Raw genomic sequence first — 17,437 nt, forward strand, 5'->3', positions numbered from 1 at the left:
CCTAGATACGCACATCATGATATTTTATTTTAAAATTGATTCAATTTAAAAAAGACCTAAAGTTAGGGATTTATCAATCGGTAATGTTGCTCCAATACCCAACCAAAGGGCCACCGCAGTACCAATCAAAAAAACGGTTGTCGCTACTGGACGACGAAATGGATTTTGGAATTTATTAACATTTTCCAAAAAAGGTACTGTTAATAATCCCGCAGGTACTGAAACCATTAAAAGAACACCCAATAACTTGTTAGGTACTGTACGAAGTATTTGAAATACAGGAAAGAAATACCATTCAGGTAATATTTCCAAAGGAGTTGCAAATGGATCCGCGGGTTCACCAATCATTGAAGGTTCTAGAACCGCTAAGCCTACGTTACAAGCAATAGTACCGAGAATTACTACTGGAAAAATATAAAAAGATCATTGGGCCATGCGGGTTCCCCATAATAATTATGACCCATACCTTTAGCTAATTTAGCTCTTAATACAGGATCGTTCAAGTCAGGTTTTTTTGTTATTAGGATAGGTGAATTTTTCTAGATCCATCCCCCGAAGGAACCGGACATGATAATTTTTCATCATCCGGCTCAAGCAAAAATCAATCGAATCAAATGGATACAAACGGATACATATAAAATGAATCTATATGTTATCCACACATATATGAATGATTTCATATGTAAGAAAAAAGTTACCTGATTCCATTTTACGAAGTTGCAACTATACATTCCAAGGAATGCCATTTTTACAGGTAAATGCTCAATACCCAAGTAGGCGTACAAAGTTGATCGTGATCAAGTGCTTTCTGGGTCGTCTTAGGCCTTGCGATTCACCTTTATCCCAAAAATATATCGAGATTTTTTACATACAAAGGATTTACTTGTTACTAATATAGTCTAGCCTTTGCTCTTCTTTAGATCCCTTGTTTCACTCCGATAGTATAATAATAATAAATCGGGTCGATGCAGAAGAAATGAATGTATTTTCATACTATTAAGATAAGAAAGTAAAAAAAAAATAAAAATAAATAAATAAAATCTAATTTGCATTATGCCAAATCACTTATTCTACTGGATCTTACGGAGCCCTGTTCATACACGACATCGTCAGGTCTGATCATAGAAAAGATTCTCTTCAAGCGAACCAGCCTATCCTTTGTATGGGGCTTACACGGTGGTTGGAACAAAGACACATTTGGTTGTGAATTCCAATGTAGCAGATAAAGGCATATTTCTGCATGGCCCAATCAATAGTTCAAGTCACACACTCCCATAATCCATTTTCTCTTCGGGGAATTCCCTTCAACTATTCATGTCATATCAAATAAATAATAGAATATTGTGGAGTTGAAAGGAAATATCCAAATACATGTCTTATTTTTTTTTTTTTTTCAACAATCCATATTTGTAGCAATGAAATACTATTGTTCCTCCCCCAAGTAATAAGATAAATGATTGGCAAGTAATAAGATAAATGATTGGTTACAATATAGCTATGGTCTATATTCTCTATAAAGGACCAGAAATGCCTTGCTTACGTATCATTAGGAAATGCATTAACATAAATACAGCAGTAAGAAGGGGTAATACAAAAGTGTGTAAACTATAAAAACGGGTCAAAGTGGATTGTCCCACACTAGCACTTCCACGCAATAACTCTACCAAAGGCGATCCTATTACCGGAATAGCTTCCGGAACGCCTGTTACGATTTTGACTGCCCAATAACCAATTTGGTCCCAAGGTAAGGAATAACCTGTTACACCAAAAGATGCAGTCAACACAGCCAGAACCACGCCTGTAACCCAAGTCAATTCGCGAGGTTTTTTAAAACCACCAGTGAGATAGACACGAAATACGTGCAGGATCATCATTAAGACCATCATACTTGCCGACCATCGATGAACTGATCGGATTAACCAACCAAAGTTAGCTTCAGTCATTATGTATTGAACAGAAGTAAAAGCCTCAGTAACGGTTGGACGATAGTAAAAAGTCATAGCAAATCCTGTAGCTACTTGTACCAAAAAACAAGTAAGCGTAATTCCTCCTAGACAATAAAATATGTTAACATGAGGAGGAACATATTTACTAGTTATATCATCTGCAATCGCCTGAATCTCGAGGCGTTCTTCGAACCAATCATAGACTTTATTGAGATAGGTAAACCAAGAGGACTCCCCCCCTGAGAACCGTATATGAGAATTTCATCTCGTACAGCTCAAACAAAAACACCCAAATAATAGCTGAAACGGATATGGAATAGAAAGTTTGAAACTTCTTAATCTTTTCATTCAATTTTATCTGAAGACACAAAAGAGTAAAAATCCGAAAGCTCTTTTTTGTAGTTGTAATTATAATGCCAAAAAATCAAGTCGGCGCATTCGTCTTTATGTTGATCAGGCCTCTTGAATCTTCTATTTACCTACTTATTTCTTTTCTTTTTCTTTGCTTTGATTTGTTATTTATATGGAATGTGGCTTTATTCTTGTTTTCTTTATTTTTAATAGGAATTCTCTTGTTAAGACCCTATGAATCAATTGAAACTTCAGATTCATACCAGAACCGCGATGATTCAATAAAACCTTCAAACTAAGTCCAAAGATTCTTTGAGTAAGAATTATTGGATCATCACTTATTCAATGAATAGAATAGATATAATAAATAAAAATACAAAGAAAAGAAAGGTTTGTCCTTTGATCAAAATAAGCATAAACTAAATGAGAGTTTGAAAGAAGAAAAAATTTCTCGATTTATAAATAAAAAACCTCTTTCTTTGAAAATTTTTTTTTTTTTTGAGTCCGGCCGCGAGGTTTGAATATTAAGTATGAATCATAGTTCGAATACTTCGTGATCCATTTCATATATTCCGTGCTCCAGATACTAGAATGGCTATCCGACGGGATAAAACTATCTCGATCAAGAGGACAGACCCATTTTCTGTACTATCAATAGGATCAATTATAACAAGTCACACACTCATATTCCGGAAATACAGAAACAAAAAAAATTTCGCGGTCGAACTACCAAAATAGAATGGGCTAAAAAAAATCCGAGAACTAAAAGTTTCACTTTTTGTATTGAAAAGCGAGGCTTCGTGGTTCTTGTGAATCTAATTCAGCGAAATTCCATCCAGTAAAACGGAAGAATTATAAATCTCCAAAATAATAGATAAGAATATCGAAAATAAAGCCATTGCGACACCCATCAAAGGAGTCGTTCCCCATCCAGGAGCTACTTTACCATATTCCGAATTCAATGGTTTCAAAAAATCCCCTACAACAGTTCGTCTTGGACCAGATCTAGAACTACCCTCAACGGTTTGTGTAGCCATAAATCTTATTTTGTATTCAGTGAGATCTGTTGACTTTGTATATCATTCCGCTGTAAATAAACGATCTTATCATAGATCCATTGTGATCTTGAAATTATATTTATATTTATATTATTTATATTTATATTTATATATATTATTTATATAATTATATAATAATGGAAACAGCAACTTTAGTCGCCATCTCTATATCTGGTTTACTTGTAAGTTTTACTGGGTACGCCTTATATACTGCCTTTGGGCAACCCTCTCAACAATTAAGGGATCCATTCGAGGAACACGGGGACTAATTGAAGTAATGAGCCTCCCAATATAATATTGGGAGGCTCATTACTTCAATTGAGATAATGAAAAATCATTTCATTTTTTTAGTTGGAACTTTAGGCGGTTCTCGAAAAAAGATAGCGAAAAAAATTATCCCTAGAGTAGATACTAAGAGGAATGTATAAACCAATGCTTCCATAAATTCGATCGTGGTTTACAATTATAGCTTCCGTACCTATTTATTTAGAATCATCTCCCGAATAAAATAACGAAAGAACAAGAATCAAAGAAAAGGCAGCGATTTTAATCAAGATTTTTACAGCAGCCTATGTCAAATCACAAACAGAAAATAGAAGCGAAAAATAACAAAGCAATCTTGCATCAGACTACTTGTCTTCTTGTAGTTGGATCTCCAAGTTTTTGGAATGCTCCAAATTCCACTTGAGCATCCAAATCTGGATCAATACCGGCAAAAACATCTCTGAACAGGGTTCTAGCACCATGCCAAATGTGTCCGAAGAAGAAAAGCAAAGCAAACGAAGCATGCCCAAAAGTAAACCAACCCCTTGGACTGCTACGAAAAACACCATCGGATTTCAAAGTAGCACGATCTAATTCAAAAATTTCACCCAATTGAGCACGTCTAGCATATTTTTTCACAGTAGCAGGATCACTATAACTCACTCCATTGAGTTCGCCACCATAGAACTCAACAGTTACACCTACTTGTTCGACACTATACTTCGATTCTGCCCTTCTAAAAGGAACATCCGCTCTAACAATTCCGTCTCCGTCTACCAAAACAACCGGAAATGTTTCAAAAAAAGTAGGCATACGACGTACAAAAAGTTCACGCCCTTCTTTATCTCTAAAGATAGGGTGTCCTAACCACCCAACGGCTATTCCATCCCCGTTGTCCATTGAACCCGCTCTGAATAATCCTCCTTTTGCCGGATTATTGCCAATGTAATCATAAAAAGCTAATTTTTCAGGAATTTTAGACCAAGCTTCTGATAAACTTTGATTTTCGGCTAACCCAGCACTAACCCTTCGATATATTTCTTGCTGGAAGTATCCTTGATCCCATTGATAACGAGTAGGACCAAATAATTCGATGGGGGTAGTTGCTGAACCATACCACATAGTTCCAGTAACAACAAAAGCTGCAAAAAAGACAGCAGCTATACTACTGGAAAGGACGGTTTCAATATTTCCCATACGTAATCCTTTGTATAAACGTTGGGGCGGACGGACACTAAGATGGAATAAGCCCGCTAATATGCCCAATGTCCCTGCTGCAATATGATGAGAGGCTATTCCTCCCGGAACAAAAGGATCAAAACCTTCCACGCCCCACGCTGGATTTACAGGTTGTACCTTTCCGGTTAGTCCATAAGGGTCGGACACCCATATTCCAGGACCATACAATCCTGTTACATGAAATGCGCCAAAGCCAAAGCAAGCCACTCCTGAGAGAAATAAATGAATTCCAAAAATCTTGGGCAAATCCAAAGAGGGTTTTCCTGTGCGCTCATCACAAAAAATTTCTAGATCCCAATATACCCAATGCCAGATAGCTGCCAAGAAGCACAAGCCAGAAAACACAATATGTGCTCCGGCCACACCTTCGTAACTCCAAATACCCGGATTTGTTATAGTCCGCCCCGTAATACTCCAACCGCCCCATGAATTGGTTATTCCTAAACGAGTCATGAAGGGTATAACGAACATACCTTGTCTCCACATTGGATCAAGAACGGGATCGGAGGGATCAAAAACAGCTAATTCATATAGAGCCATTGAACCGGCCCAACCAGCAACCAGAGCTGTATGCATTATATGAACAGAAAGCAAGCGACCGGGATCATTCAATACGACAGTATGAACACGATACCAAGGCAAACCCATGGAAATACCCCTTTATCAAATCAACGAAAAATAGACACTATGTAACTTTATTGCATTGGAATACCTCCCCTTTTCGGTGGATTCTTTCGGAGAAAGGATTAATGTTTGTTCTATTCCATTAGTAATAAGGGAAGAATTCGGCTCAGAAGAAAAAAGAGAAGCAGATCTATTCTATACTCGATAAGTATCAATACGCAATGGGGGTTGATCCTATTTTTTATGAATGAATGCATCCCTATTTGTTCATCATTCAAAGGACCTATTCGTAAGAATTCTCTTTCATTCATTCCGCCTTTCTTTATTTTATGGCCTTAGTCTATCTATGTATAAAATATGATAAAGGCCCATATTATTAAGACCATTATTACATATTATTAAGATAAGACCATTATTACGTATTACATTACGTATTACGCTTCCACAATCAAAGTGAAATATAATATTACATATTATAATATTACATATTATTAAGATAAGACCATTATTACGTATTACATTACGTATTACGCTTCCACAATCAAAGTGAAATATAATATTACATATTATAATATTACATATTATTAAGATAAGACCATTATTACGTATTACATTACGTATTACGCTTCCACAATCAAAGTGAAATATAATATTACATATTATTAAGATAAGACCATTATTACGTATTACATTACGTATTACGCTTCCACAATCAAAGCGAAATATAATTTTACATTCTTTTTACTTTATGCCTGTTGGTATTCCAAAAGTTCCTTTTCAAGTTCCGGGAGATAACGATGCAAGCTGGGTTGACATATAGTGCGACTTGTCAAATATATTGGGTCATATGGGATTCCCCCGTTCTCTCGCCCGATCGAGATATCCCCTGTTTCGCCCCAAAAAGATTGATTGAATTATCAAAAATTTGTAGCGGGAAGTGTAATGAAGTGCAATTAGAGATCCATTTCATGGGGGTGTATCCAGATTAATATTTTCAATTAGAATGATTTATGGTTGGCTTGGTTGGACTGATAAAATGAAGTATCCAGGCTCCGTTTAGAAAAAACCCAATTGGTAATATATTTATGATTACCACCTATATCATAATCATAATTTTTCTTTTTTTTTTTAATTATAAATAAGAGCGATTTCAAACTGTTAATCAATCGAATAATATGGGAAATACGTTGAATATTTGGCGAAAAACATGAAAGAAAAAGGAATTAAATTAAAATAAAAAAAGGAAATGAAATCATAGCAAAAAGACGTGGTATTGGGTCATTTGTCCTATATGTGCAAATAAAAATCGGGCAGATCTTTACTCGGAGTAGAGCATAAACCTAAAAAAATTGAATAAAAAATTGACGAACCCCATTCAGGAACAAGAAAATGACATCGTGATTTGGATTGAATCGCAATGAAAAAAAAATGGATCAATGAAAAGTTTGTGCAATAAGTTTAGCGAATTTTTTCTATATTATAGGAAAACGGGCCAAAACTCATCTTTCTTTAATTTAATTTTAAATTTCATTTTATTTAAAAAATGTAAGAAAAAGCCCCTTCATTAGAAATTAGAAGTTAGAAAGGTCCGACTAGAAAAAACAAAGGATGGCTGGAATCTACACATTGATTTTTTTTCGCAATTTTTGTTGAACCGTATGCATCAAAAGGTGCCTGTACGGCTACTAAGGGATACAATTTTATCCTAATCAACCGAATTTATCGAGAAAGATTGCTTTTTTTGGGCAAAGAGCTTGATATCCAGACCTCGAATCAACTTGCGGGTATTATGATCTATCTCAGTATAGAGAGTAATAGCCGAGACCTGTTTTTTTTTATAAACTCTCCTGGCGGAGGGATAGTATCTGGATTATCTCTTTTTGATACTATGCAAGCAGTGGAACCAGATGTGCATACACTAGCCATGGGATTGACCGCTTCAATCGCAGCTTTTCTCTTGGTCGGAGGAGAAATTACCAAACGCAGAGCATTCCCTCACGCTCGGCGCCAATGAGTTTTTTTTTTTTATTATTGATGGAAAGAAAAAAGAAGACTATGCCTTCGCCATATGAAATATGAATTAGTAAGTAATAATAGCATGGCACTTTGAATTCGATATGAAATTTTTTTTTTATTTCTTTTTTTTTTTTTCAAAAAAAAATATTAGATTATGTATCGAAAGAGTAGTATGAGAGAAGGGGCATTTCCAATTTGATCTTAGCTATCGTGGGCCCATCTCAGGCGTCACAAACTTTTTTTCTTTTCCTACCAGAGGCTATTAACAATATTTATGTTATGAAAGAGTACGAAAAAAAAAAAGACTATTTTTTTTCTTTCTTTTTTTTTTTTCAAAAAAAAAAAGAAACTTTGGGATTGCTGAATCACAGACGAAATAAATATATAAAGCAACGGAGCCATCATAGTATTTTTAAACTTTTCCGAAAAAAAAAGAAAAAGAAGGATGGTAATTGGATTATTTATTAATCTGGGTCTAATAGACTCTATATTTTCTCTTTTTTTCGATGAAAGAAAAAAGAGAATTCCATTGTAAAGCCGTATGCAATTGTAAAGCCGTATGCAATGCGCAAAAAATGCCTGTACGGTTGTTCAATTCTATAGCTATTCTTCTCGCCTCATTATGTGAGTTAGAAGTATGTTATATCATCAGGGTAATGATCCATCAACCTATTAGTATGCTTAAGGATGATGGCTTCAAAGACTGGGTCATGGAAACAGACGAAGTAATGAAAATGCAAGAAGACATCATAGAGGCTTATGTACAAAGAACGGGCCAGCCCCGATGGGTTATAAACAAAGACATGGAAAGAGATAATTTTATGTCAGCAAAAGAAGCCAAAGATCATGGAATTGTGGATCATATAGTGCGTACAGAATCGAGACCTATAGTGAATGAAAAACCTATAGTGAATGAAAAACCTATAGTGAATGAAAAACCTATAGTGAATGAAAAACCTATAGTGAATAACAAACCTATAGTGAATGAAAAACCTATAGTGAATGAAAAACCTATAGTGAATGAAAAACCTATAGTGAATGAAAAACCTATAGTGAATAACAAACCTATAGTGAATAACAAACCTATAGTGAATAACAAACCTATAGTGAATAAAAAATGGAGACTAGTTAACGACAATGGCAATGGAAGACCACCATTTGACGACAATGGCAATGGAAGACCACCATTTGACGACAATGGCAATGGAAGACCACCATTTGACGACAATGGCAATGGAAGACCACCATTTGACGACAATGGCAATGGAAGACCACCATTTGACGACAATGGCAATGGAAGACCACCATTTGACGACAATGGCAATGGAAGACCACCATTTGACGACAATGGCAATGGAAGACCACCATTTGACGACAATGGCAATGGAAGACCACCATTTGACGACAATGGAACACCATTTAATTTTGATTTAGATTGATTTAATCCCTCTTATTCCTTTCCTTCTTTTTCTCTTTAATAGATTAATATTTTATTAATCTATTAAAGAGAAAAAGAAGTAATTCATAATCATCTGGTTAGGATCGATCTAAACCAGTCTATTATGTATATGATTGTATATGATTCAGCATGCCAACTATTAAACAACTTATTAGAAATGCAAGACAGCCAATTAGAAATGTCACGAAAGCCCCTGCTCTTCGGGGATGTCCTCAGCGCCGAGGAAGATGTACTAGGGTGTATGTGCGACTTGTTCAGATCATGGGCTGAGAAAAAGGAAACAATTTTTCAGTATCAACGATCAGTACCAGTGAATAGAATGGGGTTCTTCCGTTCACTATCTAAAAAAGATAGATCTACCATATCCTTCTATTGTGTATGAAATTTATGGTTTCCATTGGCGCAAATCCAATCTTGGAATTTTTTAAAAATTCCCCATTGGTAGCAAATGCTTATCCATTAAGCGGGGAAAATCCTATTTAAAAAGCAAAAAGATTATGCTTCGACTCTTGCAAAGAACGGACTAACAGGGTCAGCTACCCAATTAATCCTCCTAATTACATACCGTTACTGTATAAGATAGATCTCGTTGTGAAAGATCTATTACTGAAAAATTTATGAGTAGAGCCGAAGAGTGTGAACTGTACAAGTTACCAATTAAATGTTAAATGAAGGAATGAGCTCCGGTGTATAGAGGGGACCTCACCGTTTAAGAAGTAACCATAGAAACGATGGAACCCACTATTTATTTATCCATTTCTATTTACTCCTTTATTTTAGTTAATATGCTTTTTTTGATACCTAGTATCAATACAATTTCTTATTTCAAGGCGAAATGAAATGCCTAGAAAAAAGGAAAAATCGTGGGCGGGACGGTTATAGTAGCAAAAGCCATTGGAATTTTTATTTTATACATTGGAAGAATCCGTTTTGTTATTAATAGACTAGAAAAGAATAACTGAAAGAAAGAATTAGTTATTCATCAAAATTTCTTTTATTCAATGACCAGAATGAAAGAGGGATATATAGCTCGGAGACAAAGAGTAAGAGCTTTGGTTTCGGCTGATCGGGATAGAGATAGGAAAAAAAGATATTTTCGTCGTTTGTGGATCACTCGAATAAATGCAGGAATTCGAGGAATGGGGGTATCCTATAATTATAGTAGATTAATAAAAAATCGGTACAAGAAACAGTTGCTTCTTAATCGTAAAATACTTGCACAAATAGCTATCTCAAATAGGAATTGTCTTTATATGATTTCCAACGAGATTATAAAATAAGGAGATCGGAAGGAATCCACCGAAATGCTTTAAATGAAATGGGGTTCCCTCGAGAATGAACTCGAGGGAGGTAGAGTAGAAATTAATATGATAAAAAAATTCTGATAAGGTCATCAAAACAAGAAAACAAGATGAGCGAAGACGCTCAATAAAAAAAAAAAAAATTTATTTTTCTTCCCCAACCCGATTCGATTCTTTTATTTATTTCTTTTTTCTTACGACACGACAATTTTGATTATCAGATTTTTTGAATAAAGCATCAGTCTACGTTTGATAATTTTGAGTCAATTGAAGGGTAAGCCTATTTATTTCTGGTTCTAAGAGCAGTAGTTCTAGCGGTCGACTCTCTTCTTTCAAATCGTTTCTCATTTCTGGTTCTAGTTCTAGCGGTCGACTCCCTTCTTTCAAATCGTTTCTCATTATTAATAAAGGGTAACGAAGATAAAATACGAGCTTGTTTTATAGCAATAGTAATTAATCGTTGTTGTTTTAAAGTCAATCTATTTACTCGCCTAGATAAGATTTTTCCTTGTTCACTAATAAATCGACTAATTAAACTCATGTTTCTATAATCAATTCGATCCCCCGATTGGATCGGGGGCAAACGCCTACGAAAAGATCGCTTGTATTTATCCATCATTTCTTTATTCCTTATTTCTAAAAATAATCCTATCCTATCCTTTTCTAAAATCCTATTTTGATCGGATCAAATTCAAATTATAGAATTAATAGAATAAATACGATTTGCTTTGTTTTTTTTATTATTGTATTATTTATTTATTATTTATTTCTTATTTATTTGTTTATTTTATTAGTTTATTTTAATTATTTATTTATTATTTATTTGTTTATTTTATTAGTTTATTTTATTATTATATTATTTATAGATATTTATTTAAATATAATTTCATATTTTAATATATTTAATATATAAATATAATTTCATATTTTAATATATTTAATATATAAATATAATTTCATATTTTAATATATTTAATATATAAATATAATTTCATATTTTAATATATTTAATATATAAATATAATTTCATATTTTAATATATTTAATATATAAAATATAAATATAATTTAATATTTTAATATATTTAATATATAAATATAATTTAAATAAATATCTATAACTGTGATAATACATAAATAATAAATAAATATAATTTATAAATATATATAAATATAATTTCATATTTTAATATATTTAATATATAAAATATAAATATAATTTAATATTTTAATATATTTAATATATAAATATAATTTAAATAAATATCTATAACTGTGATAATACATAAATAATAAATAAATATAATTTATAAATATATATAGAACCGACACGAAAATAATAAATAATTAATAAAATAAGAAATAAATAATGAAATATAGTAATAAATACAAAATATAGTAATAACTAAAAAATATAGTAATGAATAAATCATACAATATAATAAATAATACAATATTAACAATATTAAAATTAACAACAATATTAAAATTAACAATATTAAAATAATCATTATGCACGAATAGAAAATAAAAAAAAAAATAGTTAGTGATATTAAAAATCTAATTCCTAATCAATGAAAATCCAACTCCTAATCATTCGAAGACTGTAAACTAAAAATCATTCGAAGACGGTAAACTAAAAAAATAAATAATTGACTCGAGAATAAAGAAAAAAATTATTAAAAAAATAAGAACTAAATAAAAAATAGAATAAAAAAAAATAAAAGAATATTGATACAATCATATACCAGGTTAAAAAGGTTAAAAATTTATTAACGTGCATATCGAATAATTTAAAACTAAAAACTTCACTTTAAAAAGAAAGCGTGGAATAGACAAGGAAATACAAATATAGACTAATATATAAATAAAATATTTGTTATATATTAGTTATATATTATATCTAACTAATTATATACTTAATATTACTTAATATATTATATAATATATATTATTATACCTGAATACCTAATGTCCTATTTTCTCATACTAAATACCTAATGTTACCTAAATACCTAATGTCCTATTTTCTCATATTCTCGGGAAGGGTTGACATACGAGTACTTGATTCGATTTATTTCTTTATCTCCCCGTGAATTGTATGTTTGTAACAATAGGAACAGAATTTCTTCAATTCCAATCGACTAGGCGTATTGTGTCGATTTTTTTGAGTAATATACCTGGAAATGCCCGTTGATTCCTTATTAACGACGTTTCGAACACAACTGGTACATTCCAAAATAATCGTTACTCGGACATCTTTACTCTTGGCCATGAACCCCCTTTGAGTTTTTAATTCACCCAACTCTTCTATTTTCCGATCAAAAGTGAAGAAGAAAGGAATGAAAATAAATAAATAAAAGTTGCTAACTCAAAACCAAATCCTGAAAGATTTCGTTGCAATCAATTGCAATCAATATAGTAAATCAATATGTATTATACTAATAGTAAATAAGTAATACAATGATTTCTAACTCGATTTAGAATCACAGTACGGTATTTTCTTTAAGTATCTTGTAGGATACTGTTGTTCCAGCCACATTTCTCTTTTCGCTCTACTAGTAATTTAATTGGAGCTTGAACCCAAGTTTTGTTGAGGTTCAATCCACTTTTTTCGTTCTACCTTCCTTATTTATTTTATATAATTCTTATATAATTAGAATTCTAAAAAAACTAAATAGAATTATTTCTTATATAATTAGAATTCATTTCTTATATAATTATAATTCTAAAAACAACTAAAGTCAAGGGGGGGCGAGAGATTAGTCACAGATATTTGATTGTATATCGATCTAATCTTTTTCACCCCGTCCCGCGACAATAACTAGAATTAAAAAAAAGGGAATGTTAACGCATCCGGGAAGAAACGATTGATCTCTATCAATAAACCCGCTAAAGAACCGAACCAGAGAGTACTTAGTACCGGTGCTACGGAAAGATATGTTTTTAGATCTCGCATTTAAAATCCTCCTTCTTTATCGTATTACATACATTATGGTAATACATATATAATCACATGTATGTGTGGTTAAAGACCACTTGTATTTGTATATTTGTACCCGGAATTCCTAATTCAAAATTAAAATTTAAATGTACAATGATTCGATAGATAAGATTTTCCTTTTCTTAAAACAGCAAAATAGGTCCCTTTCTGCCTGAGAATTCCCGCCAAAAAGATTCATTTATTATTCATTATATGGTTGTTATATGATATGAGACCAAAAAGAGGAAATGGAAAGATAATTTTTGTATATCAATAGATGAAATAAGGGTGTGGAAAACAAGACAGGGATTCTCTACAATAACATCGTAGGCCAATTGAAAGGGATGTAGCGCAGCTTGGTAGCGCGTTTGTTTTGGGTACAAAATGTCACGGGTTCAAATCCTGTCATCCCTACCTATTACTTCTCCTTTGAGCAGTAAGGAGGGAGCCATTTTAGTTTTAGATTGATTAAAATTAAGCATACATAATCTATCATTTTCTCATATTATATATGATATATGATAGTATAGGTGTGCACGATGTATTGGGGTTATAAAATAAAAGAATCCTCTTTTTTACAGTCTTATTTATTATGATAAGAAAGCGCTCTTAGTTCAGTTCGGTAGAACGTGGGTCTCCAAAACCCAATGTCGTAGGTTCAAATCCTACAGAGCGTGATTCCGCTCTTGTTAAGTCGAAAATTACACCGAACTGAAAAAAAAAAAAAAAAAAAAAAAATTGAACAGCAATTCGAATTTGACCTCCTTGAATTAAATTAATTAAATTAAAATTAAAGGGGTCAGTCAAAAAAAGAGATGTTAATTAATCAAAGGTCCAACTGATCACCACGTATGTATTGTAAATATGCGGTTACGAATAATCCAGCCAAAGTAATAGGAAATTAGACCTAAGACGATTCCAAATAGAAAAACTTCAATCATTTCAATTTATTTGAAAGGAGAAAAAGAAAGGTAATATCTATCCCTAAATATTAATCTCTATTGCCCATGAATATCAATAACTAATAATTGATAATTAACACGGTAAGGAACTATAGAATATATGGAATAGGACAGAAAACTTTGTTTTTATTAATTGTTCGTTCATTCAATTAATTTTCAAATAAGTCGTATCTTACTCAGACCAATAAATAGAGCTGAGGTTATAGTTAAAGCCGCTAGTAAAAAACCGAAATAACTAGTTAGAGTAGGCATGAAGGAGCTAAATGAAATATGTTCTTTTTATACATATGTTTATAAAGCACTTACCTAAGTTTCAATTTTTAAAAGAGACGGGGATAAGCAAAAATACCAATTGAAAGAATAAGTTCAATTGAAATTTTTTGATTCATCAATCATTCTAAACGGTATTCACAAAAATAGAGCGGCAGGACAAGAGTAGAAAAGAAAAAGAAATAGATTCATCATCTTTGTAGTTAGGTCAAGAAAAAACCTTTGGATCTAATACAAGAATACAAGAAAGGCCGCCTCACAAATATTGATTAGTAGAATTTTTTTTTTATTCCTTGCTCTTTTTTTTATCTATATCTAATACTATCGACTACTCTTACTTGTTACTAGACGACTAAGCAATTCCTTAAAATAAAAAAAGGAGGGCTTACAACAAAAAACAAAACCTCTTATGCAATTACGAAAAAAAGTCAATTTTTAGATTTCGCATCTAATTGACTTGCGGAAATATGATAATTTCCTTCATGAATTATTATAAACTTGTTGGATTCACGGGTTACCTGATCTTCCGTTTCTAGCCCCAAACCAATAATAGAATCCCCTATATTATATTCCAGGAATTTGAGGAATTTTCTATCGCATGATACGTGGTTATACATCGACAAGCAAGAAGAAGAAAGAAATTATCTAGCACTTCATGTCGATATACTGTTTGAAATTGCGTTGCTGTGTCAGAAGAAGGATAGCTATACTGATTCGGTATACTCTAAAAATACCTTTGGTACAATATTGACGATCTCACAAAGATTGAATTTCAGTGAATTTCCGTTTACTGATCTCATCTTTTACGGAATCGATCCCCTACAAGAATATGCGGAGCTCAGCATGTCTGGAAGCACAGGAGAACGTTCTTTTGCTGATATTATTACCAGTATTCGATACTGGATCATTCATAGTATTACTATACCTTCCCTATTCATTGCGGGTTGGTTATTCGTCAGCACAGGTTTAGCTTATGATGTGTTTGGAAGCCCTCGTCCAAACGAGTATTTTACAGAGAGCCGACAAGGAATTCCATTAATAACCGGCCGTTTTGATTCTTTGGAACAACTCGATGAATTTAGTAGATCTTTTTAGGAGGACCCAATGACCATAGATCGAACCTATCCAATTTTTACAGTGCGATGGTTGGCTGTTCACGGACTAGCTGTACCTACCGTTTCTTTTTTGGGGTCAATATCAGCAATGCAGTTCATCCAACGATAAACCTAATCCGAATTAATTATAGAGCTATGACACAATCAAACCCGAACGAACAAAATGTTGAATTGAATCGTACCAGTCTCTACTGGGGGTTATTACTCATTTTTGTACTTGCTGTTTTATTTTCCAATTATTTCTTCAATTAAGAAAAAAAGAGTAGTAGAATACTAAATAATAGTAGGAATTCTCTTATCCCATTCGGAAGGATTGCATCTCATAATTATCTATGACTGTTTATGTCTTTAGCATGACCACTTGATGAAATGTGGAGGGAAGCGGGATAAATGGCCGATACTACTGGAAGGATTCCTCTTTGGATAATAGGTACGGTAACTGGTATTCCTGTGATCGGTTTAATAGGTATTTTCTTTTATGGTTCATATTCTGGATTGGGTTCGTCCCTGTAATATGTAATAATGGGATGAACTAAGTTATAGGCATGAAAGTGTAAGAACTCAACGGGGCCCGCCTCCTCTTTCTTTGTCTGATTCGCGAGGAGGGGTCCCGTTGAATTCTTAATGATCATAATATTTTGTTCGTATAAATATAAATGACAACAAATAGATCACTTTTTCCGATGATGTTTTTGAAAAATGAACTCGATTAATTGATTCATAGCATCTGTTCTTCGATAGTATCTATCGATACTTTCAAGGTTAGAAGAAAAAAAGGAATCACTCAATTTCCTTTTCCTGGATGACACAATCACAATATATATTTAATTTTAATATTTAATTTTTTTTAATATTTAATTTTAATATTTTAATATTTAATTTTAATATTTCTTTTTTTTTTCTGTCGACCAGATATCAAGCAAACCCTTTCTAGACTAGTCTAACCTTACTCTATTTATTTTAGTATTTCATCAAAGTTTGAAATTTTTTTATAAGTTCATCGCCTTGCTTCTATTTTATATTTATAAAAAAAAGGATTCCTTCTCTTTTTTTTGGTTGTCCATTACTTATTATATTATATTATACTTATTTATACTTATACTTATTTTATACTTATTTATACTTATTTTATACTTATTATATTATCCTTATTACTTATTCGATTACTTTATTACTTATTCTATTATCTATTATAATCTATTATCTATTATAAGTAAATCTAAAAAAATAAAGGGTTCTGAAAAATCTGGAAAAATATAAACTAAGAATAGAAATCTTTGACGAATGGGATCCGGAATTGTTATTATTTCGACACAAGAAAAGGAATTTTACACATCCTTTTCTTGTGCCGAAGGCTAGGAAGACGAAGAATACTCCCTGTAATTATTTGTTCCCCTCATTTATCCTTCCTTTCTATTCTCCGCTTACTTATCTTATGTTTAGTATCTAATCAAATTGAATTTAGAAAACAAAACCCATTCTGTGACATTTCAATCTGACAATAGGGATATAATTACACCCCTCCCATTTAGATTGAAAAAAGAAAAGAAGGGGTAAAGACAAATAGTCTTCTTCACAATATACAGATTTTGAATGCGGTAAAAGTAATTCCTAGAGAAAGAATATAAACAAGCAAAAGACTTTTCATACTTTTTTCATCATACCTAACCTAATTGCCAGGAAGAATTTGTTCTTTTTTACAAATTTGATGTTGATAAATCCACGGATCTAGAAATTCATTTCGGACACTTGAACCTTTTCAAATTGTTTCTTTTTAAGAACCAAAAAGATTTGTGCAAAAACAATAGATGCCAAGAAGAACAAAAGGCCTTGGACACGTAGTGGATCTT

At 32.4% G+C, this 17,437-nt stretch overlaps 1 protein-coding gene across 1 annotated transcript; it reads right to left on the reverse strand.

Moving 5' to 3' along the window:
- Positions 1-522: 522 nt before the first annotated feature.
- On the reverse strand, positions 523-3,379 carry LOC149503724 (cytochrome b6). Its single transcript, XM_089757944.1, has 2 exons — positions 2,978-3,379; positions 523-2,153 (listed from the first exon to the last, which is right to left on the reverse strand). Exons 1-2 carry the CDS (start codon positions 2,981-2,983, stop codon positions 1,512-1,514), a joined length of 648 nt encoding a protein of 215 aa, XP_089614070.1. The 5' UTR covers positions 2,984-3,379; the 3' UTR covers positions 523-1,511.
- Positions 3,380-17,437: the final 14,058 nt, after the last annotated feature.

The sequence above is a fragment of the Durio zibethinus genome, unplaced genomic scaffold (assembly GCF_047325235.1).
Source record: "Durio zibethinus cultivar Kanyao isolate XHJ-2024 unplaced genomic scaffold, ASM4732523v1 HiC_scaffold_3, whole genome shotgun sequence".
In the NCBI taxonomy this organism is placed as follows: domain Eukaryota; kingdom Viridiplantae; phylum Streptophyta; class Magnoliopsida; order Malvales; family Malvaceae; genus Durio; species Durio zibethinus.